This window comes from Onychostruthus taczanowskii, unplaced genomic scaffold (assembly GCF_017590055.1).
Source record: "Onychostruthus taczanowskii isolate IOZ18803 unplaced genomic scaffold, ASM1759005v1 scaffold56, whole genome shotgun sequence".
In the NCBI taxonomy this organism is placed as follows: domain Eukaryota; kingdom Metazoa; phylum Chordata; class Aves; order Passeriformes; family Passeridae; genus Onychostruthus; species Onychostruthus taczanowskii.
The window spans coordinates 586,483-614,254 of NW_024503235.1; the positions used below are offsets into that span (position 1 = coordinate 586,483).

The 27,772-nt window shown below is 48.4% G+C and overlaps 1 protein-coding gene across 3 annotated transcripts; it reads right to left on the bottom strand.

Moving 5' to 3' along the window:
- Positions 1–504: 504 nt before the first annotated feature.
- Positions 505–27,772, bottom strand: MACO1 (macoilin 1). 3 transcript variants are annotated; one of them, XM_041417373.1, is made up of 11 exons: positions 27,503–27,772; positions 20,102–20,243; positions 19,030–19,156; positions 17,756–17,879; positions 17,214–17,392; positions 16,264–16,762; positions 7,602–7,760; positions 6,118–6,300; positions 5,339–5,459; positions 2,673–2,847; positions 505–1,269 (listed from the first exon to the last, which is right to left on the bottom strand). In XM_041417373.1, the coding sequence occupies exons 1-11, from the start codon at positions 27,580–27,582 to the stop codon at positions 1,067–1,069; spliced, it is 1,992 nt and encodes a 663-aa protein (XP_041273307.1). In that variant the 5' UTR covers positions 27,583–27,772; the 3' UTR covers positions 505–1,066. The 3 variants fall into 3 exon arrangements, with proteins under 3 accessions (XP_041273307.1, XP_041273308.1, XP_041273309.1); XM_041417374.1 differs by lacking the exon at positions 27,503–27,772 and adding an exon at positions 20,484–20,771; XM_041417375.1 differs by lacking the exon at positions 505–1,269 and adding an exon at positions 1,783–1,928.

Here is a 27,772-nt window from a genome sequence, read left to right on the forward strand (position 1 = left end):
TTTAATTCTGTGCAATTTGAATGTTTCCTTGAAAACTCCTCGATAAAAACTTGGCAGCAGGGCTGGGAAGACAGAAGGGGAGACCAAGTGTAAATGACAGCTGAATAAAATAAAAAAACCCCCCAGAACTGCAGCTTTTATTAGGCAGCTTTACAGTGTCTCGTGTACAGAACATTGCCCAGCTCCAGCTTCCTCTCAGGAGGGACCTGCTGCCTCCCAGGGCAGAAGCAGCCAGGACAGAACAGTTTGGAGCAAAAGAAACAGAGATGGAGCTGCTTCCTGACCAGAGCCAAGGACCACGAGCAGCTCTGGAAGGAGCTGGGAGACAGAAGCTGGATGACAGTGAAAGGGGCAAAAAAAAAAAAAAAAATATATAGTTTAAACCATCAAGTTTCCTCTTGAAATGTCTTTTCCCAAAGGCACTGTGAACGAGACTGTTTAGCAATTCTCCATGGCTGAAAAAAACACCAGTGGGGATAGAAATATTTCACACAACAACCACCATCACATCATCAGCTAGTCTTTATTCCTTCCCTTCAACAACGCCCCTGCAATTTGTTTGGTCCTTTGAGGGGGGGAAAATCAAATTATCTTCTGCAACATCCACGTGTTTGCATTTAACACATCTATAAATCAAAGCTTTGTTGGGTTGTTTAACCCTTTCACTGGGAAAACTGAAGGGTTTTTCCTCACTGGATCAATCTGCAAATCCAATTTGATCATTAAATAAAAATAAAAAAAAAAAACTGAGGAGAAAGGGTTCAAAACCAAGCAAAGCCCTGTGGTTTTTTTTTGTTTTTTTTTTCAAGAGGAAACCATGCAAGAGTACATAAAAAGGCAAAATTGGCTACTTGAAAAACCAAGAATCGTTTTTAATGCGTTGGCCGAGGAAAATAAATCGCAAAGTTCTGTGAGGTTTCCTAAAAATTTACAAGAAAAACTGATGGGCAGTTCTAGCCAATGCTCTTTTCTCCTGCTGGAAATGACAACAAACACAGTCCCACACGAAACAATTTCATCTTGACTGCAAGAGGCCCCCGGGGGCACAGAGAACCTCGGCATTGCCTCATTTCTTCAGGGGCTGGTACACAGAGGCGTTGGGGTCGAGTCCAGAGGGGCTGGGCTCCACGAATTTGGAAGAATAGTGTGGGGACACGGGGCTCAGAGTGCTGGTGGCCGCAGTGTAGGTGATGCTGGGCATCACTGCCATCACCTCTGCAATCTTCTGCTTGAGCTCCTTGATCTCCTGGTCCTTCTGCAGGATCTGCCCTGCGGACAGCAAAGCGCGGAGCTCAGAGCGGCCCCGGGGCCATGGAGGGAGCACGGGGCAGCTCTGGGCTCAGCTCTGGGCTCAGCTCAGGGCAGCTCTGGGCTCAGCTCTGGGCTCAGCTCAGGGCAGCTCTGGGCTCGGCTCAGGGCTCAGGGCAGCTCTGGGCTCAGCTCAGGGCAGCTCTGGGTGATCTGAGCTGGGCAGCTCTGGGCTCAGCTCAGGGCAGCTCTGGGTGATCTGAGCTGGGCAGCTCTGGGCTCAGCTCAGGGCTCTGGTTGATCTGAGCTCAGCTCAGGGCTCTGGGTGATCTGAGCTCAGGGCTCTGGGTGATCTGAGCTCAGGGCTCTGGGTGATCTGAGCTCAGGGCTCTGGGTGATCTGAGCTCAGGGCTCTGGGTGATCTGAGCTCAGGGCTCTGGGTGATCTGAGCTCAGGGCTCTGGGTGATCTGAGCTCAGGGCTCTGGGTGATCTGAGCTCAGGGCTCTGGGTGATCTGAGCTGGGCAGCTCTGGGCTCAGCTCAGGGCTCTGGTTGATCTGAGCTCAGCTCAGGGCTCTGGGTGGTCTGAGCTGAGCTCAGGGCTCTGGGTGATCACCTCCAGCTCCCACAGAACAGATCTCAACGCTCCCATTGTGGTTTTGTGTTATTTGGATTCACAGCTGCACCACCCCCCCAAAGATTAATTCGATTTAATTTAATTTTTTCTGCCTTTTCCCGTTCCCCCTCAGTCATAAAAGCTGTTCATTTTCCAAACTGTCCCACTCCCATCATTTCTCTCTGAGCTTTCACACCACCACCACAGCAATTCCTGCAGCCAGGTGATGAAAAAACCCCAGCACTGCAACAAAACAAAACAATTTCTCCCTCTAATTAAACATCCCTGCAATCAAACAACCTTCTGCAGGGAAATTAAACTGGTGTTAAATGCAGAGTTATCGAGTGCTTTGCACAGCTGCACAAAGCCCAGGCTGGGTTTTATGTTGGTTTTCTGCTCCCTCTGGTGGCATCACCAGCAGTGCCACACTCTCCTCACCTGCTCAGGCCTAAAACAGGTTGGGTTCTCCTCAGATTTAGGTTTTATTTACTTGAGGAGTAATAAAATATTATTATTAGGATGACAGGAGAACAGCTGAATAACAGATTTAATTTAATTATCTCTTTTAAAGAGAGAGCTCTTTCAGATCTTTAAAAGATCTCTAGCTCCTTGTAATGGTTTATAAAATGCAGAAAATAATCAGGAATTAACTGAAACACCTATTTTAATGCTCATTATCAGCCTGATGGGCTGGGAAGCTGAGCTCAGATGGTTCCAACTCCACATTCCCAAGGCCAGAAAAGCCAAATTCCCTCTGAGAATCTGCAGGATCTCCCCCAGGCTGTGGGGAAGGGAAGCCCCCAGGTACCTTGGGCGATCTCCAGCTGCCTTTTTGCATCTCCCAGAGCAGAGAAGAGGTCCAGCTTGATCCTGGTCTCTGCACTCAGGCTGTTCTCCAGGTGCTGGGTCTTGTCCTGCATGGCCGAGAGCGCCGACATCAGCACCTCCGTGTCCTTCTCGTTCTCCTTGTACTTCCTCAGCTCCTGCAGGGAAACTGGGGTGAGAACGCCAGGAAAGCCAGCCTGGGGGCAGGAATGGCATCCTGGGGGGCAGAAATGGCACACTGGGGGGGAAAAATGTGATCCTGGGGGGGAAAAATGTGATCCTGAGGGCAGAAATGGCACACTGGGGGGCAGAAATGGCACACTGGGGGGCAGAAATGGCATCCTGGGGGGAAAAAATGGCACATCAGGGGGCAAAAAGTCATCCTAAGGACAAAAAATGTCATCCTAGGGGCAAAAATGTCATCCTGGGGGGCAGAAATGGCACACTGGGGGCAGAAATGTGATCCTGGCGGGGAAAAATGGCATCCTGGGGGGCAAAAATGCCACATCAGGGGGCAAAAAGTCATCCTAAGGACAAAAAATGTCAGCCTAGGGGGCAAAAATGTTATCTGGGGGGGGCAAAAAATGCTACTCCAGGGGACAAAAATGTCATCCTAGGGGCAAAAATGTTATCTGGGGGGGCAAAAGTGTTATCTGGGGGGCAAAAAATGCTACTCCATGGACAAAAATGTCATCCTAGGGGCAAAAATGGTATTCTGGGGGGCAAGAAGTCACCCTCAGGACAAAAAATGTCATCCTGGGGGCAAAAATGTTATTCTGGGGGGGCAAAAAATCCCACCCTTGGGGGCAAATATGTGATCCTGGGGACAAAAATGCCACCCCAGAGGGCAAAAATGTCATCCTAGGGGCAAAAATGGTATCCTGGGGGGCAAAAGTTGCCCCCCAGGATAACATTTTGTTATCCTAGGGGCAAAAATGTTACCCTAAGGGCAAAAGTTGCCATCCTGGGGGGCAAAAGTATCAACCTAGGGGCAAAAAATGTAATCTGAGGGGCAAAAAATGCCAGCCTGGGGGGTAAAAATGTTATCCTGGGGACAAAAAATGCCAGCCTGGGGGACTTCACACAGCAGACCCACACAAGAGTCTTCCCCCACCCCCACACTGGGCCTGGCATTAATGAAAATGCAGGTTAATTAAGGTTACCTGCAGTGATTACAGCTGTGATTAAAGCACATTTGCTCCGGGCCTCAGCCCCCACCCAAAAAGCCCCAAATGCCTCTCCAGGAGGCAGGGAGGGTGTGGAACACTTCCCTGGGGAAAAGGCTGGAATGCCACAAGTTGGAAAAGCTGGAAAAGGCCTCAGGGAGCTCCAAATGCAATGGAAATGCACCCCCAGTGCCACAGCTGTGGTGTGGGCACTGCCAGGGGTGTGGGATCCATCCCTGGGCAGCTCCCTAAAACTTCCCTAAAAACCCAAACTGCTGCTGGGAGGGATTGTTTGTACCTCACATCAAACCTCACTGTGCTGCAGTGCCACAAATTAAGGGAAGAGGAAAAATAGGGAGAAATTATCCTGGCAAGCTGTGGCAGGGGGGAAAAAAATACAAAAAATATAAAAATATTCTATACCTTCAGATGGAGGGACAGGGAAAATATGAATGCCTGCAAAAAAGCTTCTCTAACAGTTTGGAGATGCTCATAAAATTAAAAAGCTTCATTAGAGCTGGGTTTAATTATCTGAAAGCCATGCTCAAACACTCCAGGGATGAGCCACACTTGTTGTCAAGGGTTTGGGAAATCCAGGGACAAGGAGGCTGCACCTGTGACTGGGAAACAAGTCCCCAGCAGCACCAGGTGGGTTTGGAAGAGGCATTAAAAATCCATTTTCATGCAGATTGTCAGTCTGAGCACAGCTTTAGGACAGGAATAAGGGCACACATTTGAGCTCTTTAGCTGTAACAACCCCAGCCCTGTTTGCTGCACATCTGCCATGAAGTATTTTCAATATTCAGGCACTTCCACACAAAAAAAAATAAAAAATAGCCTGGCCAGTGCTCCAGACTGCCCTGAACCAGGAGGCTTGAGTGAAATTCATGATTTATTAGAATGAGAGTGGCCACAGGTTCCTTGCACGAGGAGAAAAATGCTGTTGAGGGGATTCTGCCCTCAGCCTACAACAGACCAGTGGGTTTGGGGGAAAAATTCCCATTTAACCAAGAGAATGGTGTGGATGGAGCCTCTGGCCTGCTGGAAACATGGAAGGGTTTGGATGGAGCCTGCTGGAACCATGGAAGGCTCTGGAAGGAGCCTGCTGGAACCATGGAAGGCTCTGGAAGGAGCCCCTGGCCCTGCTGGAACCACGGAAGGCTCTGGAAGGAGCCCCTGGCCCTGCTGAAACCTGGGAGGGTCTGGAAGGAGGCTGCTGGAACCATGGAAGGCTCTGGAAGGAGCCCCTGGCCCTGCTGGAACCATGGAAGGCTCTGGAAGGAGCCCCTGGCCCTGCTGGAACCACGGAAGGCTCTGGAAGGAGCCCCTGGCCCTGCTGGAACCACGGAAGGCTCTGGAAGGAGCCCCTGGCCCTGCTCCCAGCCGGGGCAGGAGCTGCAGGAGCTGCCCTCCCTGGGCACTGCTGTGCTGCAGATCAGGGATCAGGGAGGGCTGGGAGCTCTCCCTGGAGCCGAGGCATTACCTGCACTTTGATTTCCAGCTCTCTGATCTGCTCCTCCTTCAGTTTGATGTCCAGGCTGAGCTTCTTGCACTCGGTCTCCAGCTCGCGGATACGGCCGCGCAGGGTCTCGGTGCACTCCCCCCTGCAGGGACACAGCTGGGCTCAGAGAACAGCAGCTGGCAGGAAACAGCCAGCCTGCCCTTCCTCAGCTGCTTGCAGCACCAAAAATTTCAATTCAAGGTGAGGCAACGAAAGGAAGAAGGCAGTTTTGGTCTGCTCAGCAAAGGGATTCCCCTCACAGCAATGCAGTTACTCAGGGTTACCCCTCAGCTCTGGGGAGATTGGGAATATTGGTGAGATATTCATCAATATTCCTTCCTGGGGAGAGCAGAAAAGCAGGAATAATTTGACAGAGATATTTAGAGCCCTGCAGGTTAAAGTGCCCCCAGCCTTGTGCTGCTGTGGGACTGCAGAACCCCACAGTGCCCCAGCAGGAAAATTCCAGAATTATGGCCAATGTCACTGCTCAAACCCTTGATTCCCACGTGAAAGGAGATGCTCCTTGGAGCAGGACACAACACCTCTGAGAGCACAAAGCAAGAAGAGCAGGTAATTTAGATTAAATGTCATGTAGGCTCAGCTGCAGGGAAGACTTCTCCCAGTCCTGCCTTGTTTTAACACAAATGAGCCTCTCAACACAAATAAAGCTCTTTTTCTTAAATAAAAGGTCTTTTTTTTAAAATAAAAGATCAAACACAGGCTCTTCCTTCCCACCCCAAAGGCTCCCAAGGGCAGAGCACCTGGTAGCAGCAGCAAAGGCCACAGCTCGTGCAGCAGTTGCTTCTTCCAACTTCTTCCTCTTCTTTTCTTCCATTAATTGTTTTTCTACAAAGGTTCGTGCCTCCTGCTCTGCCTTTAGCTTCTTCTCCAGCTGGCTGATCATTTGTTTGTCTTTTTGTTTCATCTGTACAGCGTTGTGCAATCTGCAGGGGACACAAGTGAGTTTAAAACCTGCCTGGGTTTGCCTCCCATTTTAGGATTATTTAACACAAAAACCCCCCTTTGCAACCCCCAGGACAACGTCACATCCTTGTTATAAATGACAATACAGCTGGCTTTGGCATTCATATATTTGCTTTTACAAGTTATTATTGATCACAACGACTTGAATATAGCACAGTTTGTAATCCCTTTTAACTGCTTTTTAATATAGTGTAATATATCACCTGAAGCTTTCTTTATGCCCTTTTGAAGTTTGGAGGCTGCTTTGCCTTCCTCCCAATCCCAACCCACAGCAAGAAATGAGTAAATAACTCTAGAGTTAGAGGGTGCAGGGGCATTTGGCCAACACTGACCCCACCACACCAAGTGGTGCAGAGAAATCTCCAGTTGGTGAACCAAAACCATCACACAAAATGGGTGTTTCTGCCTGCTTTGAACTGAAACCACCACATTATATATATAAAATATATCTATTTATCCCTTATTAAGCTTTTAGAAATGGTAAAGATGAGCCTTGTTTCTGTCTTAGGCTGCAAGCTGTGGCTGGGGGTTTTCTATCCCCATCTGTCAGAGCTGGGGCAGTTCTGTTCATTGGACAATTTTCTTTATCCCTTCCACACCCAATCCTCCTCCAGGAGATACCTCCTGTTAATGGTCCATTAATTATTAATTACCTTCTGTTCATGGCCACTGAGTGTCCCTGCTTGGCTGATCACATTCCATCATCCCACTGGGAGATGCTCTGCCCAGAGGGAGGAGCCAAGCATTCCTACCTGGATACAATCTGAGATTTTGGGATACCAGAGCAGCCCTTTCCCACTGCATTCCCAGAGGTGCAGCCATTCCCAGAGGTGCAGCTTTCTCCTGCCCTGCATTCCCAGAGGAGCAGCTTTCTCCTGCCCTGCATTCCCTTGGGAGCAGCTTTCTCCTGCCCTGCATTCCCAGAGGAACACCAGACCCATCTCCAGCACCCTGGAGCTCCAGAGGAAAACTCCCCCCTTGTGCAGGATGCCTGCTCCAGCAGAAGCACATCTGGCACTGCAGGAAGGCTGAGCCCCCCGGGATGACACTGTGCCACCACCCCTGAGGCTGCCAACCCCCCTGTGCCAGTTTTGCATCACCACATCCTCATTTTCACTCCCTCAACGACCGCTCACATCTCCGCCTGAGCTCCCCTGCATTTCCACATGACAACACCTCAGCGGGGACAGGGAGGGGGGGTTCCACATCCAGGGCAGGCTCCTGCCCCCCCTGGCAGCCCCCCGGGGCAGCGCCCACGTACTTGTTCTGCAGCAGCTCGTTCTCCTGGCGCAGCTGGCCCGTCTCGGCGCGCGCGCCGCGCTCGGCGGAGCTCAGCGAGCTCACCTGGCTGCGCAGCTCCTGCTCCACCTGCCTGCTGGCCTGCAGGTCGGCCTTCAGCTTCTTGATGTCCTGCTCCAGCCTGGGGGACAAACGACAGCGGGGTGGTTGTAGCAGCGTGCTCCTTGCTGACCCCAGGAGCCCCGACGACGGAGGAAGGAATGGTGCAGCTGACTCCACGTTCTCAGAGGCTCATTTAGGAATTTGTTACTCTGTATTATATTTAAAAATACTGTACTAAAGAATACAGAAAGGATACTCACTGAATGCTAAAAAGATAATAATGAAAACTGGTGGTGCTTTCCAGAGTGCTGACACAGCTTGGCCCCAGCTGGCCAAAGAGTGAAAACAACTCACAGCAGAATCCAAAGGAACCATCACCTGTGGGTAAATAATCTCCAAACACATTCCACACAGGAGAAGAAAATGAGATAAGAATTGTTCTCCTGTTCTCTGAGGCCTCTCTTTTCAGCTTCCCAGGATCAAAAACCTGGGTGAAGGGATTTTTTCAGAGAACATGAATGCCACACAAGTGAACAAATTATCCTTTGGCTCCTCAAAAAGGGAAAAACCCACAAGTTTCTCTCAGTTTAGTAAAAAGACACCTCATAAGACCTTGGGGACTTCACCTCAGAGTTAAGGATACCCAACTGACAGAAGCCAAAAGGTCCTGCCTAGGCAATTCACTACAAAAAGAAGAGCACAAAAAAAAAAATCACTTTTGTAGGGTATTTTTACCAAGAACTCTTACCTCTAACTCAAGTTTTCTCTGTAAAGAGTTATTTTGCCTTTTATTAAACCTTTTCTGTTTCTAACACTACCTCAAAACCCTTTTCTAAGACTACCTCAAAACCCATCCTACTAATTTTATGCCATTGAGGTAGCTAGGCTATCTCCAGTGTAATAAATTCTCATAAAACCTAGCTCAAAGAAAAAAACCTATCACACCTTGGCTTTGCATTTTTCTGTCAGCTTTTGCACAGGTGGTTTGATGTTTATGCTTGCTTTTGGTAGAGTATAACCTGTCAGTTTGTGTGTGCACCCTGTAGCTTACAGAAATATTACTGTGATAAATATATTAGACATATATGATAATTTGTATTCTCTGTTAAATATTAAATAATTCATTTGTATTCTGTATTTGTAATCTGTATTAAAATACAGACTGTGGGATGTTAAAATACCTTTTTCATGAGGCATTTTCATTCTCTAACTCAGAGAATGGTGTAAAATAAAATCAGAAGATTCCCCACATTTGTGGACTATCTTACCTGAAAGACAAGGTAACAGGGACAAAAACCAGAACACCTAGAGGAAGAATTTATGGACTCTCTGTTATCAGGGAGTTAAAAACAACAGGATGGAGTGTAGAAACAACAAGAAGAAATAAAATATATTGATTTAGTGACCAAAGGTTAAAACCAAGCAAGAAAATCCCTGAAACAACTCACAAGAATGTCTGAATAATGTATAAAACTCATGAATATGTATGTACCCCTGAAATGGAACAGTATATAGAGAATATTGTTTTACCCCAACATCACCAGTGCTGGATGTTTGTCCCTTTTTATCCCTTATTAAACTTCTAAAAATTCTCAAGAGTGAACTTTGTTTATGACGCTGGCAAAGACAATTCCACAGGACACTTCCTGCCCCCTCACCCCAAGGCTCAGGCACATCCCATAAAATCAGAATAAACCTGGCACCATCTGCCAAACCCTCGAAGCTGCAGCCTCCCAACAATGGGCTCTCCCAGTTCTCTGGCTTTCCTTGCTCAATAATCAGCTTTTCTGTCACTGCACACACACCCCAGAGCCTCCCCCAGGAATTCACTGCCTCCTGCTGAAATAAATCCCATGGAATCCCATTTCCCCCGAGGTCTGAGAAGCCCCAAAGCAGTGCAGAGGCAAACCCAGAGGTTTCACCCTGTCCACAAATGCTGAGTTTGGTTTGGCAGCCAGAGCTGAGCTGGGAGCTGTCACCTCAAAGTGTTGGTGTTTTCTTGCAGCACACCATGTGCATGCAGAGTGAGAGGATGTGTGAAGTCATCCCCAGCTCAGGAGTCAGTAAATTTAGTTTTAATTGCTCTTGAACAGAGACCATCTGCTCTACACTTGAAATTGTAGCTTTGGAAAGTTCTTGAAGATTCATGTAAGCTTTTTAATTAAAATATTGTTAAACAAAACACACGTTTCGGAGGAGAGGCACTCAGCTCACTTTCATTTTCCCTCCACAAATAAGGTTATTGATTCTTAGAAATAAAACACATCACAGGTGAATAATCAACCTTTTTAAACTCTGTTACACACTCCTTGAAAGCAATACACCCCAGCCATTCTCACACAACCCCCTCCTTTGCTCTGCCACCTATTGATTTGAGAGTTTTTAAGTGTCCATAAAGAAGATGAAGGTGGTTTTATTTCCTAGGCTTGCATTCTGAATTGGTGGCAGTGGGACGTTAAGACCAGGAGAACACTGACAAAAGCCAAAAAGAGCTGCCCTTAGTGACACTCAGCAGTGCAGATGAATGGCTGCAGCTTTCTGGTTTCTTCATGAAACATTTTTTGGGTTTCAGGGCAGGGAAATCTCAGCCTAAAAGGCACCGAGAGATGAGCAGGGGGAGTGTGGAGTCCCCAAGGCTGTGGAAATGCAGAGAAGTGGGTTTGTAACAGCAAGAACAGCCCAGAGAGGGGACAGGGGGAACGAGGAGGCAGAGCAGCCCCAGAGGAGCAGGGCTGGGCTGGGACACTCAGCCCACTCCAGTCCCAGCCCCTCCAGGTCCATGAAGTGCCCTCATGGGAAGATTAACTCCTTCAGTGCTCTAGAAATGGTCAAAAGCACCCTCAGGCAGAAGAAAAAAATCAATTTACAGGCAAACAGTAACAGCACAAAGCAAGCACCCACCTCAAAGGGAAGTGCACAAATCACTTCAACGCCTGGTGCTCTGCTGAGGGAAAGAATTTGCAAACCTGACCAAATATTCCAACCTTAGCCCCAAAATGGGAACAGCAGCAGCTGGCTTTGGGTGAGTGGTGCCACCCTGGCAGTGTTAAATGATGGACAGGGCAGTTGTTGGGCACAGAAATCAGTGTTTCATTTCATCTGCCAAAAAGCAGCAGCCCAGTGTTTTAGAGAGAGCAAATGCTTTAATTAAAGAGTGTAAGAAGCTGTAGGAACCACTACCAGACTGGGGTGTGCAAACAACTGATGAGGTTTTAATCCAGGTTTTCATAAACAAGTGGAAAAGTGCTGTTCAAATAGAGGAATGCACCTGAGTGCCACTTTAGAGTGACCCAGAAACAACCTCAATATCCACGGCTGCAATGGAGTGATAACTGAAGATAAGAGCTGTAAATAGCTTCTACCTGGAGCTCAGACTGTGTCAAACTCAGATATTTATTTTGATTTATTTTGGGTGTTGAGTATTCCAGGAAAAGAAACCCTGAGCAGATAAGGGCTGACCAGCTCCGAGGGGCTGGCACAGGACAGGCTGAATTTGTATTTTTGGCAGGGTTGTGGAGCCATCTGGCTGCTGGCATTCCTGCACCTGAGTGGGGCTGGAACAGAGCTGCAGGATCCTGGGGACAGCAGAGATGCTGCCCTCCCTGCTGTGGGTTTGCAATTTGTGGGGTCAGGGCTCAGGGAGGGTGGAACATCCACGAGACATCACCCCAAAGGGGCCAGGAAAAAACTAACACAGAAAATTCCTCTCTGTCAATGAGAGAACCACTGCAAACTGCTTTAGCGGTGGGCTTGTTTGGAATGAGGTTTCACAGTAAGATTTCAGCAGGTTTTAATTACCCCTTTTCATTACACTGAAGGTTTTGCTGCAGCTTGAAACAGCAGAGCAGAGAAAAATCTGTTTTCTGCCAATTGCAGAGCAAATACAGGCTCCTGTCTCCCTAAAACCAGGGGAAGATCAAAATCCATCACCATGCAAAGGCTTCTTGGGTGGTTTCTGTCCCAATTAGGCAGACACAAGTTCATTAAGGAGAAAACAAGAAGGGAGCTACCCCTCAGACCCACAGGTGCTCCCTGCACTGTCCCAGAGCTCACCTCTCCACCAGGACATTAACAGCACTCCAGAATAAAAGCACATCAAGGTAAACCAATACAAAGGCATAAAAAAAAATCTCTGCTGCAAGCAGGGAGCAGGGCAGGGGAGGCCTCCCCCTACTGAACAGCCTGCACTGCTGCTGCAGTGATAAATGACCCCTAAAGCAGCAGTTTGCACACGATTGTTATTCTTCCTCTCATTTCATTTGCTGCTTAAGTCACTTATTTCCTGGCTTACCGGAGAAAATTATTTACAGAGGAGGGGGAGCAAAGGAAACCTGAGCTCTGGAAGATGTTTTTCCCTGCTGCTGCACACAGCAGCACTCACTCTGACACAAACCTGCTTTTAAATGAGGCTTTAGTTGCAGATTATGTTGTGCTGTTTACACAAGCGAGGTCAATTCCTTCAGTTTGTCATTGCTCTGACTGCAGATTTACCCATTTCCTTTGCTGAGCACCACCTCCTGCCATTCCCTGCGAGGAGAATTAATCAGGGATCACCTCGGAGAGGGAATATTTCCCCAAATGCCTCGGGGGAGATTGATGGATGAACCTAAAGACATTTCAATTCAGCTTTAGTACTCCCCAGCATTGATGGCTGGGTGCTCAGTTTACTCCATCCCATAATCACCTGGCAATTGCACTCGAATGAAACACAGCTTATATAAAATTTATCATTTTCAAGTACCCCCAGGGCCCTGAGATGCTGTCCCAAAGCCCCAGCTCTGCCTGGCACAAGCAGAAGCTGGCAGTGAAGCTGTTCTTTCAGGTGTCCCTGGTGGGACTGACAGGCTCTCCCTGCAGCTCCTGGGAGCAGCTTTCACTCCCAAAAAGCCAGAAATCCCAGAAAGCCAGGACCCTGCCCTCCCTGCTGCTCCCAGAGCTGCCATTTCCAAAGGCTGCTCTGTTCCTGAGCTCTCTGCTGCCTTGGGAAGGGGCTGCAGGAGGGATTGGCTCCCACACTCCTCCTTTACCTTCCCAATTCTGGTTTTCTGTTCTGTGCTTGCCTTCCTGGGGCAGGAAACCTTGGCCATCACCCCCCTGCAGCTGACACAGGAAACCTTCTGCTGCTTTAATGCCACTCCAGGCAGGGGGGCGAGCAGGAGGCACCAGCCCCTCTCTGCCCATCAGCGATGTCACCAAATTTCACAACATTAGCACCAAATTCACATGAAAACCTCCCGGTCTGTCTCTGCAGGTAACACCATTTTAGGAAAGTGAAATAAGCTGTGGCAGAGCAGCTTTTGCTTCACCAAGAATTTTCCCAGTCCAACTGCCAGAAGATGTCCTCGTTATCTGTGGGAATAATTAGTACATGAGACAGCTTGTTCATCACCTCGTGTGCCAAAGGCAGGACCTCTGTGGATACAGACAGTTCTGCCAAGCTGCCCTGCCAGCTTTTTGTGTGGTTCCAGTGCAGGGATTTTTAAGGGTGCTGAAAGGCAGAGGCAGATCATGGGTTTTGCAGTGTAATGTGGAATAAACAACAAAAAAATACATAATTCTGCAGCAATTACAGCTTGGACTTGTTCCATATAGAGGCTGTAAATTTGTTTCACCTCAGGAATGACAGTGAAATGGCAGCAGAGTGCAAAGGGACACCAGGCTGATCCCAAATGGATCCCTCCAGTGCCCCATGGCCAGGGAGCTGGGGAAGAAGCACTCACATCACAGGTTCACACTCAGGGATAGAGGGCTTGACAAGCTGCAGCAGATTCCAGCACCCTGAGGAGATGTCTCAGAAAACCCCAGGGGTTCCTGAGCCTCTGGGATCCCTCAGCTCCAGAAGAATGGAACAATCCCCAGGGATGGGCATCAGAAGTTCCTCTTTACAAAACCAAGCACTCAGGCCCTGACATTGCAGCAGAAACAGCAAAAAGGAAAACTTAGCTTCAAACAAGAGCATGTATAAAATATTTGCATAAACCTTAACTAGCAGGACTCTTCCAGATGGATCACATCAAACATTTCAAAGTTAACAACTCTGTAAAACTCCTAGTCTCCAAAACCTCCTGATCTTGACTGTCTCCAGCCCTGCTAATCCCAGGCCCCAGCAGCAGAAGGAATATTTCACATTTGCTGCTGGTTACTCAGCCCAGGGCCATCATCTGTGGACACAAAAGGAAAGCAGCTCGGGTCTGCCATCCTGCTGGACACCCAGGCAGAAAAAGCAGCTTTATTTGGAAGCTGAGCAGGTCTGAGCTGAGTCTGAACAAATGCAGGACCTCACTCAGCCCTTTCCAGGCTCCAGCAGCAATGCAGCCTGAAAGTTTAATAACAGGAATGAGTAACACTCCTGGAAGTGGAAAAAATGATGAACAAATGCCTGGAACTCCAGGGACAGGATAATTGACAAGGTTAAAAGAAAAAAAAAGTACCATGAATTTTTAAATTTAAGTGCATCCATCCCATCCAGTTTGTCAGGTGAGTTTATGCTCCCACTGGTGTGGGAGTTCCACAAGGCAGGCTGAGCAGAAACAAGATTTCATCAATGATTCCAGGCAGCAGCTGGGAGCAGGAGGCTGGGCTTTGGTGCTCCTGGGCTGCCTGCACGGGGACATCAGGGACAACAAACAGCCCCAGGGATTTGTGGCACAGCTCCACAGCCACACATCCCAAAAACACTTGTCTGAGGAAGTTCAGCTCCCTCTCAGAGCAGAGTAAGGCCCTTCCAGAGCACAGCTGTGCTCTGTGTCCTTCCCCAGCGAGTCCCAGGAGCTGCAGTTCCCTCAGGACAGGAGCTGCAATTCCCTCAGGACAGGAGCTGTAATTCCCTCAGGACAGGATCTGCAATTCCCTCAGGACAGGATCTGCAATTCCCTCAGGACAGGATCTGCAGTTCCCTCAGGACAGGAGCTGCAGTTCCCTCAGGACAGGAGCTGCAGTTCCCTCAGGACAGGATCTGTAATTCCCTCAGGACAGGATCTGCAGTTCCATCAGAACAGGATCTGTAATTCCCTAAGGACAGGATCTGCAATTCCCTCAGGACAGGATCTGCAATTCCCTCAGGACAGGAGCTGCAGTTCCCTCAGGACAGGAGCTGCAGTTCCCTCAGGACAGGAGCTGCAGTTCCCTCAGGACAGGAGCTGCAATTCCCTCAGGACAGGAGCTGTTTTGTTGTAGACTCATTTCTGTGCTCCAAAACTCACCTTGGGCAATTAGTGAGCACCTGCTCTAAGCTCCCACACGAGGATTTCAACAGGAAACTGAAGCTTTAAACACACCAGGTTGAACTCTCATCCCTGTCCCAGGCTGGCAGCTCATTCCTTCCCTCTGCTCAAGGCTTAGCAATGTCTGCAGCAAACTGAGCTGAGCCTTCTGTCCCTCCAAGAGGGAGCAAACAAAGCTCACCAAGAGTGCAGAGCTGCCAGCTGAGGTTGGGGACAGCCAGCCAGGCCTGGCCAGGAGCTGGAGCAGCTCTGCTGAAGGCAGAGCCATCTGCAGCCCATCCATCCTGTCACAGATCACAGTGCCTGGCTGCTTTCTGAACCTCACACAGGTTCTCTGCAGACATTAGGTATCAATTAGTCCACGTGTTTAATTGGCAGGGGTATGTCAATCAAGGTAGAGTGATTATCAGAGGGGAAAATAGTATTTCCAGTGAAGTAATTGTGTTCCCACAGCACAAATCCTGAGAGATAAAAGGCCAATTATCAAAGGCAGGGAAAACAAGCCTGATCTGCCAATTAAGCTGGCCACCATTGATTTGGTGGAATAAGGATTAAGAGACACAGGCCAGGTGGAGAAAGCTGGAGAAGGGCAGAATTGTGGAACAGCTTTTGTTCCAGACATCTCTCCATGCACAGTCACACCACCTTCCTCACTGGGGCCTTTCCTGGCAACACCATCTGTGCCAGGGTGAGCCACTGCCCCTCACAGGTCCCTCTGAACTCCCAGGAGCACGTGTGAAGATGGGATTGTCCATGCTGACACATTCCCAGGGCTGAGAGCAGAGCACAGGTCCCTCTGAACTCCCAGGAGCACGTGTGAAGATGGGATTGTCCATGCTGACACATTCCCAGGGCTGAGAGCAGGGCTGAGCTCAGCTCCACACCAGCACTGGCTCCCTGCACTCGCTGCCTCCACGCTTGGAATTAGAGATTAAAGCAAAAGCCAAACACTTCAAAGGAAAAACAAAACCAAAGCACCTGTTCAGGCAGCAAGAAACCCCAGGGAACTCCCTGGAGAGGCAAGGCTGCTCCACAGAAGAGCTGTCAAGGACACATGAGCTGATTTTCTCAGGTTTTCCTCCTGCCTTCCACCAGAGCATTTCTGGTGCCTCACAACAGAGCAGCGAGGCAGGGCAGCAGCACATCCTGAGCCAGAAATGAAGCAATCTGCTCCAGGCTGTGTGTCAAACAAACAGCAGGAACACAGCTCCACACATCTCCTGGAGATCCTCTCCCACCACTGCACAACTCTGGCTTCTCTACGTGACCACAAATGACATTTTGCTGATAAAAAGCAAATTAAACCCCCGAGTCCTGATGGACCAAGGGAGGAGGAGACAAGGCTCAGGCCCAACTTACCTTACCAGTGCATCTGGTTTGCTTAGCTGGTTATTAGGAATACAGTTTTCCATTAAGTCCTTGTGTGTGCTCGGGCTCTTGCTGGCACATTTCTGTTTTTTCTCATTTTTAGAGGATGAGGAGGGGATGCTCCCGTTGGTTGCACTGTGGCTGCGGGGTGAGGAGTTCACAACCCCACTGACATTTTTGTAATTTTTGGACGAGGCAGTGCATGAGTCCTCTTTTAAGAGGTTTTCTGTACTTCCTACAAGATCATTATTTAATCTTTTACTATTGATATGGTTTTCCATATATTCAATTTCTTGTATTTTAGAGTCTACAGGTTGCAAAATGTTGTTGTTTATTCCAAGGTTGTGTTTCTTTGCATCCTTGTCCTTTTCTTTCCCTTTTTCTCGATATTCCAGCTCTGGCAACGTTGCAGAGATTTTTTTATTGGCTGGAATGCCTCCATTGTGCTGCAGGAGTATTGAGGAATCCATATCAGATAATCCTTTGGCTGCTGCAACACCAAAGTGAAAAAAAAAATCAACTTAGTTCATTAAATCCATCAATAGCATGCCACAGAAAGAAAAAATCATTATGGACACATCCATCATTCCTGCAGGAAACTATCAGGATTGGAGACTCTCTAGAAAAGAGAATCCAAAGTCACCTGTTTTAAGGCTTGTGCCTCATTCCAGGCAGGAAAGAGAGATTTAAGAATAAATACCAGAGCTTCACACAACACTGACTGACCAGACTGGTGCAGCTGCTAATGAAGAACTGGGCAGAGGGGCCATAATTCCCTTTTCCTGTCACATCAACCACTCCAGAGTGATTTCATTTCTGCCCCTCTGAGCTCACCACACTCCCAAACAGAGCCAGGCTGGAGCAGCTCCTCCTCAGCACGCCTGGGGTTCGTTTTCCCTCGGAACAGCAGAGAACAGAGCACACATGAAGGGATAACTTGCCTTCCTCTGCCTCCCTCTCTTGCCTTTGCAGCATCTGCTGCTCTGGGGGCAGAGCCTGCTGCAGGAGCTGCATGTAGAACTCGTTCTCCTTCTGCACCTCCTTCTGCTTCCTCAAACGCATCTTGTAGCTGACGTAACTTTTAAAGCCAAAGCCCAAAGTCACAACAGGGTAGCCAATGCTGAAGAGGAAAAACAAAAGCAATATTATGAATCAAACTGTAGCCATGATAGCAAATTAAAATCAAATATATACACAGTTCATATATATATGTGAACCATGCCCACATAAACTGATTTATGAAGTGGTTTTTGCTGTTCCACAGGAGCTTTCAAGAAATGGTTGGAATACCCACACTGCAAATTCCTCCCAGCACAGAAAGGTGGCACTGGGTCCTTGTTTACACACAGTTCTCACGGAATATTTCATGGCAGAATTGTGAGGAAAAACTGAACAGTCAGGCCCTGAACCCAAATAAAAGCCCTGATAATTCATTTTCCTGGTGAAATAAAGGTTAATAGGACAAGGACAGAGAAGCACTCACCAGTGTGCTGCAAACGGACGACAAAGGTCCACATGGAAGTTTTTTAAATCTTTAAATCTGATGGCTGCTTCAATATAAACAAAAAGTATCCACAGTGATACTGTTGGTAAGCACACACCTCTTTCTGTGGAGAGAAGGGAAACAGAGGCACCTCAGGGACACAGTACAGGCAGAAAGGAGTTGAAAGTTATTTTTACAACATTTCAGGAGTCTGAGGAAACAAACCTTAAAGATTTTCACCAAAAAAAAAGCAAAAAAAAGCAAGTTCCCATCAGCTTGGATGAGCACTGAAAATGAGTAATTCCTCAGGCTGCCATGAATTAAAATATTAAATCAGCTCAATAGCTACAGCTAAAACTGGCCCATCAGGTTCTTCCTTCTAAGCATCAACCCTGAACAACTTCAGATAAGGTTTTAACATATTAATACAGCTCCAAAAATAACCCCAGATTCTGCAGGTATTTGAAATTGGGCAGCAAGTGGCTCACAGCATCTGCCATCAGCTCCCACACTGCTGTGATTAGCAGTGACTAAGTTGTCACTGAGGGAGGGATGATCACAGCACCCTGCAAACCCCTGGGATCAAGGCTAACAAAAAATGTTCCACAAATCCCAAGAATCTGGGGAGTGAAAAGTCACCCCTAAAAAAAAAAAAAATTAAATTAAATTGGATTCCTAAAATGTTTTGATTTGAAACCACCTCCCCCAGCTCCACTGCTTCATCCAAACTCAGGGATTTGTGAGAACAAACTCGGGGAGAAAAGGGCAGCAGAGAGGGACAAGAATTCTCCATGGAAGCCCCAAACTGTCAGGGCAGCCTCTGGCATCACCAGCTCAGAAACTGGATCCAGCTTTGCTAGCACAGAATTAAACTCTGATCACTGAAATAACTGATATTTGAACGTTATTAACTCAATTATCAGCACATCAACTGAGTGTGGAAGAGCAGAACTGTCACAAACTTGTCCTGTGTTGTTCAATCACTGCAGGAGAGTTTTAAAGTCAGCAATTTAATTTTCTTTTAACTGCTCTGCAATTCCTGTTTATTCCCCTCCAGCTCCTGCTTACTGGAGATGCACCCCAAGTGCAAAACAAAAAACCAAAGCAAAGTTTTTAACTCTAAAAAACTAAATTAAGTGAGGCAACAGCAGAGAAGTTTTGTTTCTAAAAGATGGGAGACACACACTGAGTCCTGGAAGTTGTCAAAAAAGAAGAGCTGGAAATAAAGGAGTCAAAAATGAGTCAGGAAGTTGTAAATAAAGAACAATGCCCACCTGTGTGCCACACATACTGTACCCACACATAGGTGCTGGCAGCAAAGAACAGCCACTGGATTGGGATGAAGAGCAGACAGATGATGTTGGAGGTGAATGCTACACACACAAAAAATACTGAGAAGGCCTGAAAGAAAGGAGGGAGGGGCATGAAGAAGAGGGTTTGGTTATTCCAAACCAAATAGAGCTTTTTATAGATATTAAAATACATGTAATACATTTTATATAAAATATCTAATAGCTACGATTTTATAACTCACCAATATTTCTAATATTATATAGTTAATTTAAATATGTAAAATTTTATCTATAGAAATATTTTCTATATAAATATATAGAAAATATGTATATAAAATATATAACTAACAATATTTTACATGGCTATATTTTTATATAGCCATATATATAGTACATGTTTAATTTTAATATATAAAATTACAAGTATTTTCTATATAAATACATATTTTATATATGTATATAAAAATATAAATCTATATAAATAACAATATTTTATATAGCCATCTATATAGTACATGTTTAATTTTAATATATAAAATTACAAGTATTTTCTATATAAATACATATTTTATATATGTATAAAAATATCAATCTATATAAATAACAATATTTTATATAGCCATATATCTAGCCCTATAGATAGACAGCACATGTCTGTGTGTATATACACACACATATATATACAAAAATATTTTAAAAGTCTATATAAGAGGGTTTTCTTTAAAATAACACCAACTCTTGCCTGTTTACACATATATAATATTATATATCATTCTGCTGAATTCCAACCCAGCTCAGCAATGTCACCACTATTTCTCTGTGGTGAAATTCGGATCAATCTTTCTTTCATTTCCACGGGGCACAGTTGAGCCCCCTCAGAGAGAAGCCTATTAAGTTGTTTGTCCTAGAGCCAGTCCTTATAAGCCCTAGAAAAACACCGGGGGGTGCATTCCTCCAGAAGCCCTGCTGCTGTGAGCAGGCTCTGGTGGCACCGTGGCAGGGGACATTCCTGCCCCTGTGCCCGGGGACATTCCTGCCCCCCGTGCCCACTCACCAAGCCCTGGTATCGGAAGGAATCGTAAACGCTCCTGATGAAGAGCCAGAAGGGCCACAGGTACTCAAACCTGAACTCCAGCACAAAATCTGCCAGCAGCACCAGGGCCCACACCACCAGGAACTTCAGGTACAGGAAGGTGCTGGGGGGAAAGAAAAAGGACATGTCAGGTCAGGATTTCCAATTTTCTTTTATTTTTATTGTTTTAATTAAAATATTCAGAGTTAAAACTAAGGACAGCTGTAATACATAGAAGGAAATGTCAAAATAATTTTATAAACTAAGTTTAGGTTTGTTTTTTTATTATCCCATTACAGCTGGACTAATGAAGCTAACACTGAACTGCATTTTATTTTTTTTTCCCCAATAAACAGCAGCTCACTCAGTCATCCATCTCCCTGTGCATTCCCACACAGTGAAGTCCTGCCTCAGGTAACTTCTCCCAGCTGGAATGTTCCTTTTGCAGTCCTCTCCTGCCCCTGGTGCTCAGGAATTTCGGTGTTCCCCCTCCTCAGAAGGCTGCAGGTGTTCCCTCATTTAACACAGACTGCAACACCACGAAACTGAGATGTATTTTAATCCTACAGCAATTTAAAGCCTGATTTTATATTCAGTTATCAGTGTTAGATTTGAAACCATTTCTGTGAAGGCAAACGGATCCCTTAAAAACAAATAAACAAAACCCCAGGAAAATGGAAGCACAGGAGGCCCGAGAGCAGCCCAGCTTCTATTTTTAATTATTTCTGAGCCACATTCCCATGTTCTGAGTCCTGCATTTTGAACCACTGATGAGCCTTCTTGGCAACAGAGCTTAAAAACATTCTGAGCTCATACCCAAGGAACACTTGAGGCATCAGCCCAATCCATTCTTCCAAAAAAGCAGAAAAAAACCCTTTTTTCCCCAACCCACCACCCCAGACCTGTCACTCCATCTCCCCAATACCTCGCTGCAATCTATTAGGTTACAACAACAGAAAAAAAAGGGGGTTAAAAATATTTTTTTCTCGTTTAAATCAAATGCAAATTGTCCTTTTAGGAAGTTGTTTTCCCTCCTCTGCCAGCACAACCAGCAGAACTTTGCCCTGGAATGTTCAGTGGGACGTGCCAAGGGTTGGCACCTTGTGCCAGGCAGGGTCGAGTTTCTGCCCTGCCACGGGGCTTTTTTAGGAACTTGTTCAGAGCTTTGGGGAAGAGACAAAACACCAAATTTCCAGGGAAAGAGCTGGGCAGCGGCAGAGGTTTGGAAATGACTGAACTTGTGCAATTCTCAGCCAAATTCAGGTGCAATCCTGGGAAAACTCTTGGATTTCCTGGGAGTCAGAGGTGAATGGCAGGTGCCTGAGAGTGCCCTTATCACCAGAATGGGCAGCAAAAAAATACAGCAAAAGGCTCCAGGAAGCACTTCAGTGCAATGGAAACAAAATTAATGGCACACACTTGGAAAGCTAAGGAAGTGTTGTTTTCAGTTCTGAGGGAGCCAGCCCCAGTCATTGAGCATTTTTAAAAATGCTCCAAGCCAAGAAAATATCCCACACCAAAACCCCTTGAGTGGTCACACTGTCCTGGTGGATCATGCTTCCACAGGCTGCCTTTCCCTGTTTATTTACAGTTTGGATCCTCACCAGAAACCTGTAAAAAGCAGCTGCATCCAGAGAATATTTGACACTGAAGGGTCCAGACTCTGGAGTTGTACCTGTGCAACTCCTCAGATCTGAGGAATTCCATGAAACCATCACAGCCAGCAATTCCTTGCTCACTTTGGTTGTGCTGTGGAGCCTTTTCCTGGCTTACTCTCGTGGCTATTGTTTATTTTCCTGCCACTGGAAGGCAGGAGGAGACCCCATTTTTCCCAGCAAACGAGGGCTGTCAGGACTAATGCTGCTCAACCCTGAAGTGCCACTCCAAGTGAGAGCATTTGCTGAACAACAGTTCTGTCACACAGCCATTAAAGTGATTTCTGATATTAAATTCGTATCAATCCAAGGGCCCTGCTGACACTTAGCACCTTCTAAAGTGGAATTGGAACAATGCAACACTTGTAAGGGGGTTTTGCCAACAGTATTAAAGAGCCTATTTCTCATTGTCTGAAGGGCTCCGAAGGCACTCAGAATTCCAGGAGTTCAGGAAAGTCTCAAACCTCAATCCTGGGGTTGGCCCCAGCAGGGAAGGAGCCCAAATCTCAGATCCTGCTGCCCCTGAGGTGCTGCACAGCCAGGTTTGTGTTCAGGCCAGCCCCCAGCCCAGCAGGGTGAGCTCACAGCTGAAACACATCCCCAGGAATGAAATCCCCTGGAAAACCTGTTTATTTGCACAGGCTCAAAGGTATTCCACGAGGCCATATGGAATTCTGAGGTGGATCCCAATTCAGGGAAGATTCTTGCAGATAAATACCTAAAATCTGGGTTATCCAATTTCCTGACACATGTCAAAAAATCTGCCCTGGGTGACCTGGCAGAGGTTTAAGGACAGGGCTTTCCCTATGAAACAGCATATGGCATCTGATCCTGGAGGGTGATAAAGGACAAGGGAAGGATGGGCACATCCATGCCAGGAGCAGGGCACAGGGCAGGGAGAGCAGTGATTACAGAGCTGCCATTTCTCTGAAAGGTCAATTGATGGCTGACGTACACTGAATAGAAAGATTTATTCATAACCCTGCAGTGCCTGTGCTCCCCCGTTGAATTTGCAAATAAATAATTTTTCTCCTTATTTTTCCTCCCCCTGCAAGTGCCAGATGCCATTTCCTTTCCTCCCCCCCCCCCCCCCTTTTTTTTTTTTCCTCTCTTGTTCTTTGTTCTCCTTTTACTGCCCTGCAGAAGCAGATCCTCTGCCAGCTGTAAGGTAAAAACACTGCCAAAAATCCTTAGAAAAAGGCCCAGTTCTGCACCCCAAACCCAAACTGGGGGTGGATTAAGCCTTAATTCCATCCCACTGTTATCAGCAAGGCCCAAAGGCTGGAAAGGCAATCCTGGCATGTTCCATTTGGCAGCCTGACTCATCCAAGACAATGGAGTGGGAGGAATCCTGAGGCTGGCAGGGTGCCAAGGGCACAGGTGAGCTTTAAAAAGGTGAATTTGAGCATTTGGGTGAAATCACCAAATAATCAACAACCCCCTCCACCTCAGGGTTACCCAGCAGCCACAACACCGGGGATGTTGAGTGGAGATTAGCAAATATTAAAGCTTTATCTAAATAAACACACAAAGGGATAGCTGAGATTATTATCAGTGGGCAGGAGGAGGGAAACACAGCGAGTCTGAAAGGCAGAAACATCACTGCTGGCACTGAGCATGGGAAACACCTGCCAGCTAGAGGTTTGAAAAGGAAAAGAAATGTCAGGAAAGCTCCCTGATGCTGTGTCCTGCCAGGGTACCCACCCTGAGCTGGGCAGGAGGAAAGGGAAATCCCTGCAGGATGGCAGCCCAGGAAGGGACACACAGCACCCAGCACTGGGCCAGGAGGCACTGCCAGCTCTGGGAATTCAGCTGCAAATCCCAAAATGCCAAAATGCAGCCACGGGAGAAGCTGCTTAGCTGCAGGGAGTGAGAGCCAGGGCAGAGGGGCTGGCAGAGCAGAGCACATGAAATGTAGGATAAAGACACTGGAGCCCTGCACTCAAGTTCAAGTCATAAAAGGCAGCTGTGCTGCTTTGTTCCAGAGCTCCAGAAAATGCTTTACCCTCTATAGGAAGCTGATTTTAAAAAAAAGTGCCAGAATAAATTAGCAGGAGGAATCATTACGGATTTTCAAGAAAAGCCTAAAAAAGGCCACGTTCCTGGAGGTAGTGCTGATGTTTTCCTTCCAGTTTATTTGGCTGTTAAAAATGCAGCCCCTGGAATTCAGCCCTGTCAGGATTTGGGTGGCAGAGGGAACCAGGAGCATTTATGGGGTTGTGGCACCCAGGAATCCTGTCCTGTGCCACCAGGGGCACTTGGAGATGAGACAGCCTCCCCTGCCAGGCACCCACCTGGCTGCCAGCCCACGGATAAAGGGCAATTTCCATCCCCAGCTAAAAAAAAATCCTGCCTCTGAAGGAACATGGAGTGTTTCAGGACTATTGTCAGGGAATCCATCAGCTGATGTGACAGCACAACTTAAAGCAGGGATGTGTGGAATTCATCTTGAAACTTCCTGAGCTAGGAAAGTGGGACCAAGCAGAGCCAAAACAAGCAATATCAGCAATGCAGCTGAAGGATTTTAGCCAGATCAAAGATGAGGACTGGGAAGACTTAGGAACAAATAAACTTTAATTGCTTAACTGATGACAAGCTGCAATGAATACCTTTAATTAACAATTAAGGATTTAATGCATGCACACTGCCAAAGGTAGGAGATGTTAAATCACTTTGTTGCCATTGTTTTACCCGGGAAAAAGCAAAATTTGAAATAGAAGCTGTGGAAATAAGAGACCCTCCAGTTCCTACCGTGAGCGTGGTGGGTTTGGAGATCTGTTGAAAGCAGTTATTTTAAATTATAATAAAGTTCTTTCCACAAATCCTGCAATACTTCTAAAGAGCATCATTCACTGCAAAAATCAGCATTCAGAGAGTGACAGATCATCCACACCTTTCAGTGCTGCCCAGGATTTTCTATTTCTAACTCTCTTCTGGTTTTCTATCACTTCTTACAATCTGCTTCAGTTTTACACGTGCAAAGAACTGTGCCACCAGAGCTTCCCTGCAGGACAATTCCTTCCCTGCCCCAAAACTCCTCATTTTCCCAGCTCTCACCCACCCCACGTGTCTCAGTGACAGCTCTGCCTTGCTCACATGCCAGGCTGGACAAGAGGTTTAAATTAAGATCAGGCTTAAGTTAAAAACCAAACAAAACAAAGAGTTAAGCATCCCAATGGTGCTGTTTGCTCTGCCCATAAACTCAGGATGCTTCCTCCTGATAACTGCATTTACTGGGTCTGTGTAAGCTGATGGGGACAATTAAGATAAGCTGAATAAATAACTGCAGTAATTACAAGAATTTAGACAACTGTAGTTCTGTGAGAAGTTACCTGTATGTGATCACTGAATTATGGAGTGAAGAGAGGAGAAAAATATATACATAAAAAAGAGAAAGATGCCAAATCCATGCAGAAGAACTTCCCTCTGATCACATTTCCAAAGGGAAAATCCTTCCCACTACTTCTCCTTTTCTGTATGACAGCTCACTGAGGACACAGATTGTTTCTGTTTAGCAAAAAGCCACGTGAAACAAAGGCTAAAAATCCCATTCCTGAACCAAAGCATCCCAGGAGAAGCAAAGGCAGAGGTGCCTCAGCTGCTCAGGGACTCCAGCAGCTCTTCCTGCTGCACACTCAGCTCCTGGAGCTCCTCTGAGCTTTCCCTGATTTCCCCTCCTTCTCTCACCCCACCTTCCCTGCCAGTCACCAAAAAAGCAAAGCGTTTGGAGTTACTTTTGAAATCCAGTTATGAGCAATTCCTTCTATATTTGAATTATTCTTCACCTTGAATAATAATTTCTACACAAGGGATGCTTTTCTTTACCGTTGCAGGCAGGGTTTTCCCAAAACCTGAAAGTCTAAAGCAAGAAGCTCTCTACTCTCACAGATTCACTACAAGTGGGACAAGCAGCACACTGGGACAATTTTATTCCTGTCACAGCTCCCCAGCAGCTGCTTCCCTCATGCAAAGTTAACATCTGAATTGTATGAGCTCGCTCAGGTTTCCAGGCACTGCATTCATCAACCCCACTGAACTAGAAACAGAAGTGGGACAGCAGCACATTTACTACAGCTCCCACAAGCTGCCGAGCCTCTCCTGACCCAAACTCCTGCTGATTGAGAAATGCACAATAACTGCACGCCACACAGAGCCTGACACACTGGGGAGGGCAGAGCTCTCACACACTCCTTACACAGGCTCACAGCGGCTGTGCTGGGACACAAATCACACCTGGAAAACGCAAGTCACACCTGGAAAACGCAAGTCACACCTGGAAAACGCAAGTCACACCTGGAAAGCACATCCCAATGCCCGGGATGAGGCACATCCCACGTGCATCTCCCTTCAGCGCTGTTTGTGCCCTCAGTGCCAGGGTCAGGGCTGAGCCGTGCCCCCCAGCACATCCAGCCCTGCTCCGGTAATTCCCAGCCAGCCTCCCGCTCCCGTGGCTCTCACGGCTTCCCCGCAGCTCCACGGCCAACACAGCTCTGGGAGACCCCGGCCGAGGAGCGGGGCCAGCAGCCAGCCGGGCTGGTCGGCACCGCTGCGGCTGCGAGCCCGAGCCTGGCGATGCCCGGCCGGGAAACCCTCCCCGGGCAGACCCAGCTGAGGCGGCAGCGGCTGCTCGGAGCTCCGGCAGTGCCCGGCTGTGAGACCACTCCGGGGAGACACAGGCGAGGCTCGGAGCTCCGGCAGTGCCCGGCTGCGAGATCCCACCGGGAAACCCTCCCCAGACGAAGGCTCGGAGCTCCGGCAGTGCCCAGCTGCGAGACCCCTCAAGGAAACCCTCCCCACACGAGGCTCGGAGCTCCGGCAGTGCCCGGCTGTGAGACCCCGCCGGGAAACCCTCCCCAAACGGGGCTCGGAGCTCCAGCAGTGCCCAGCTGTGAGACCCCGCCGGGAAACCCTCCCCACACGGGGCTCGGAGCTCCGGCAGTGCCCGGCTGTGAGACCCCGCCGGGACACGCTGCCCAGGCGAGGCTCGGAGCTCCGGCAGTGCCCAGCGGTGAGACCCCGCTGGGAAACCCTCCCCACACGGGGCTCGGAGCTCCGGCAGTGCCCGGCTGTGAGACCACTCCGGGGAGACACAGGCGAGGCTCGGAGCTCCGGCAGTGCCCAGCTGCGAGACCCCGCCAGGACACACTGCCCAGGCGAGGCTCGGAGCTCCGGCAGGGCCCAGCTGCGAGACCCCTCAGGGAAACCATCCCCACACGGGGCTCGGAGCTCCGGCAGTGCCCGGCTGTGAGACCACTCAAGGAAACCCTCCCCGGACGAGGCTCGGAGCTCCGGCAGTGCCGCCTGTGAGACCCCTCAGGGAAACCATCCCCACACGGGGCTCGGAGCTCCGGCAGTGCCCAGCTGCGAGACCCCTCAGGGAAACCATCCCCAGACGAGGCTCGGAGCTCCGGCAGTGCCCGGCTGCGAGACCCCTCAGGGAAACCCTCCCCAGACGAAGCTCGGAGCTCCGGGACCCCGCCGGGGTTCCCCAGGGCGAAGGCCCCGGCGCTGTGCGCGCACCCCAGGCCCGGCTCCCTGCCGGCAGCACCGGCAGCACCTTGGCCAGCAGCACCCCCGGCCCCGCGGAGCCCCGGGGGCGCGCAGGGCCCGGGGCGGGGCAGCGCCTGAGGGGCGCCGGGGCGCCATGACGGTGACAGGGCCGGGGGGCGGCCGGGGGGCCCGGCGCCGCGAACCGCCCGCTCCCGGCGCCGCGGCGGCCGCTCGGTACCTGCCGTAGATGCCCTCGGTGATGCGGTTCCGCTTGAGCGGCCGCCGCAGTTTGCTGCAGTCCGCGCTCCGCCGCTTCATCCCGCCGGCCCGGCCCGGCCCGGCCCGCCCCGCTCACGGCAGCACCATCCGCCCCCGCGGGGGGTTCCCGAGCGCGGGGCTTTTTTTTTTGGGTTTATTTTTCTTTTTTTCCCTTTTTTTTTTCTTTTTTTTTTCCCCGGGAAACAAAGAAATAAAAATAATTCCTGGTCCGTCCCTCCCCGCCGTGTCC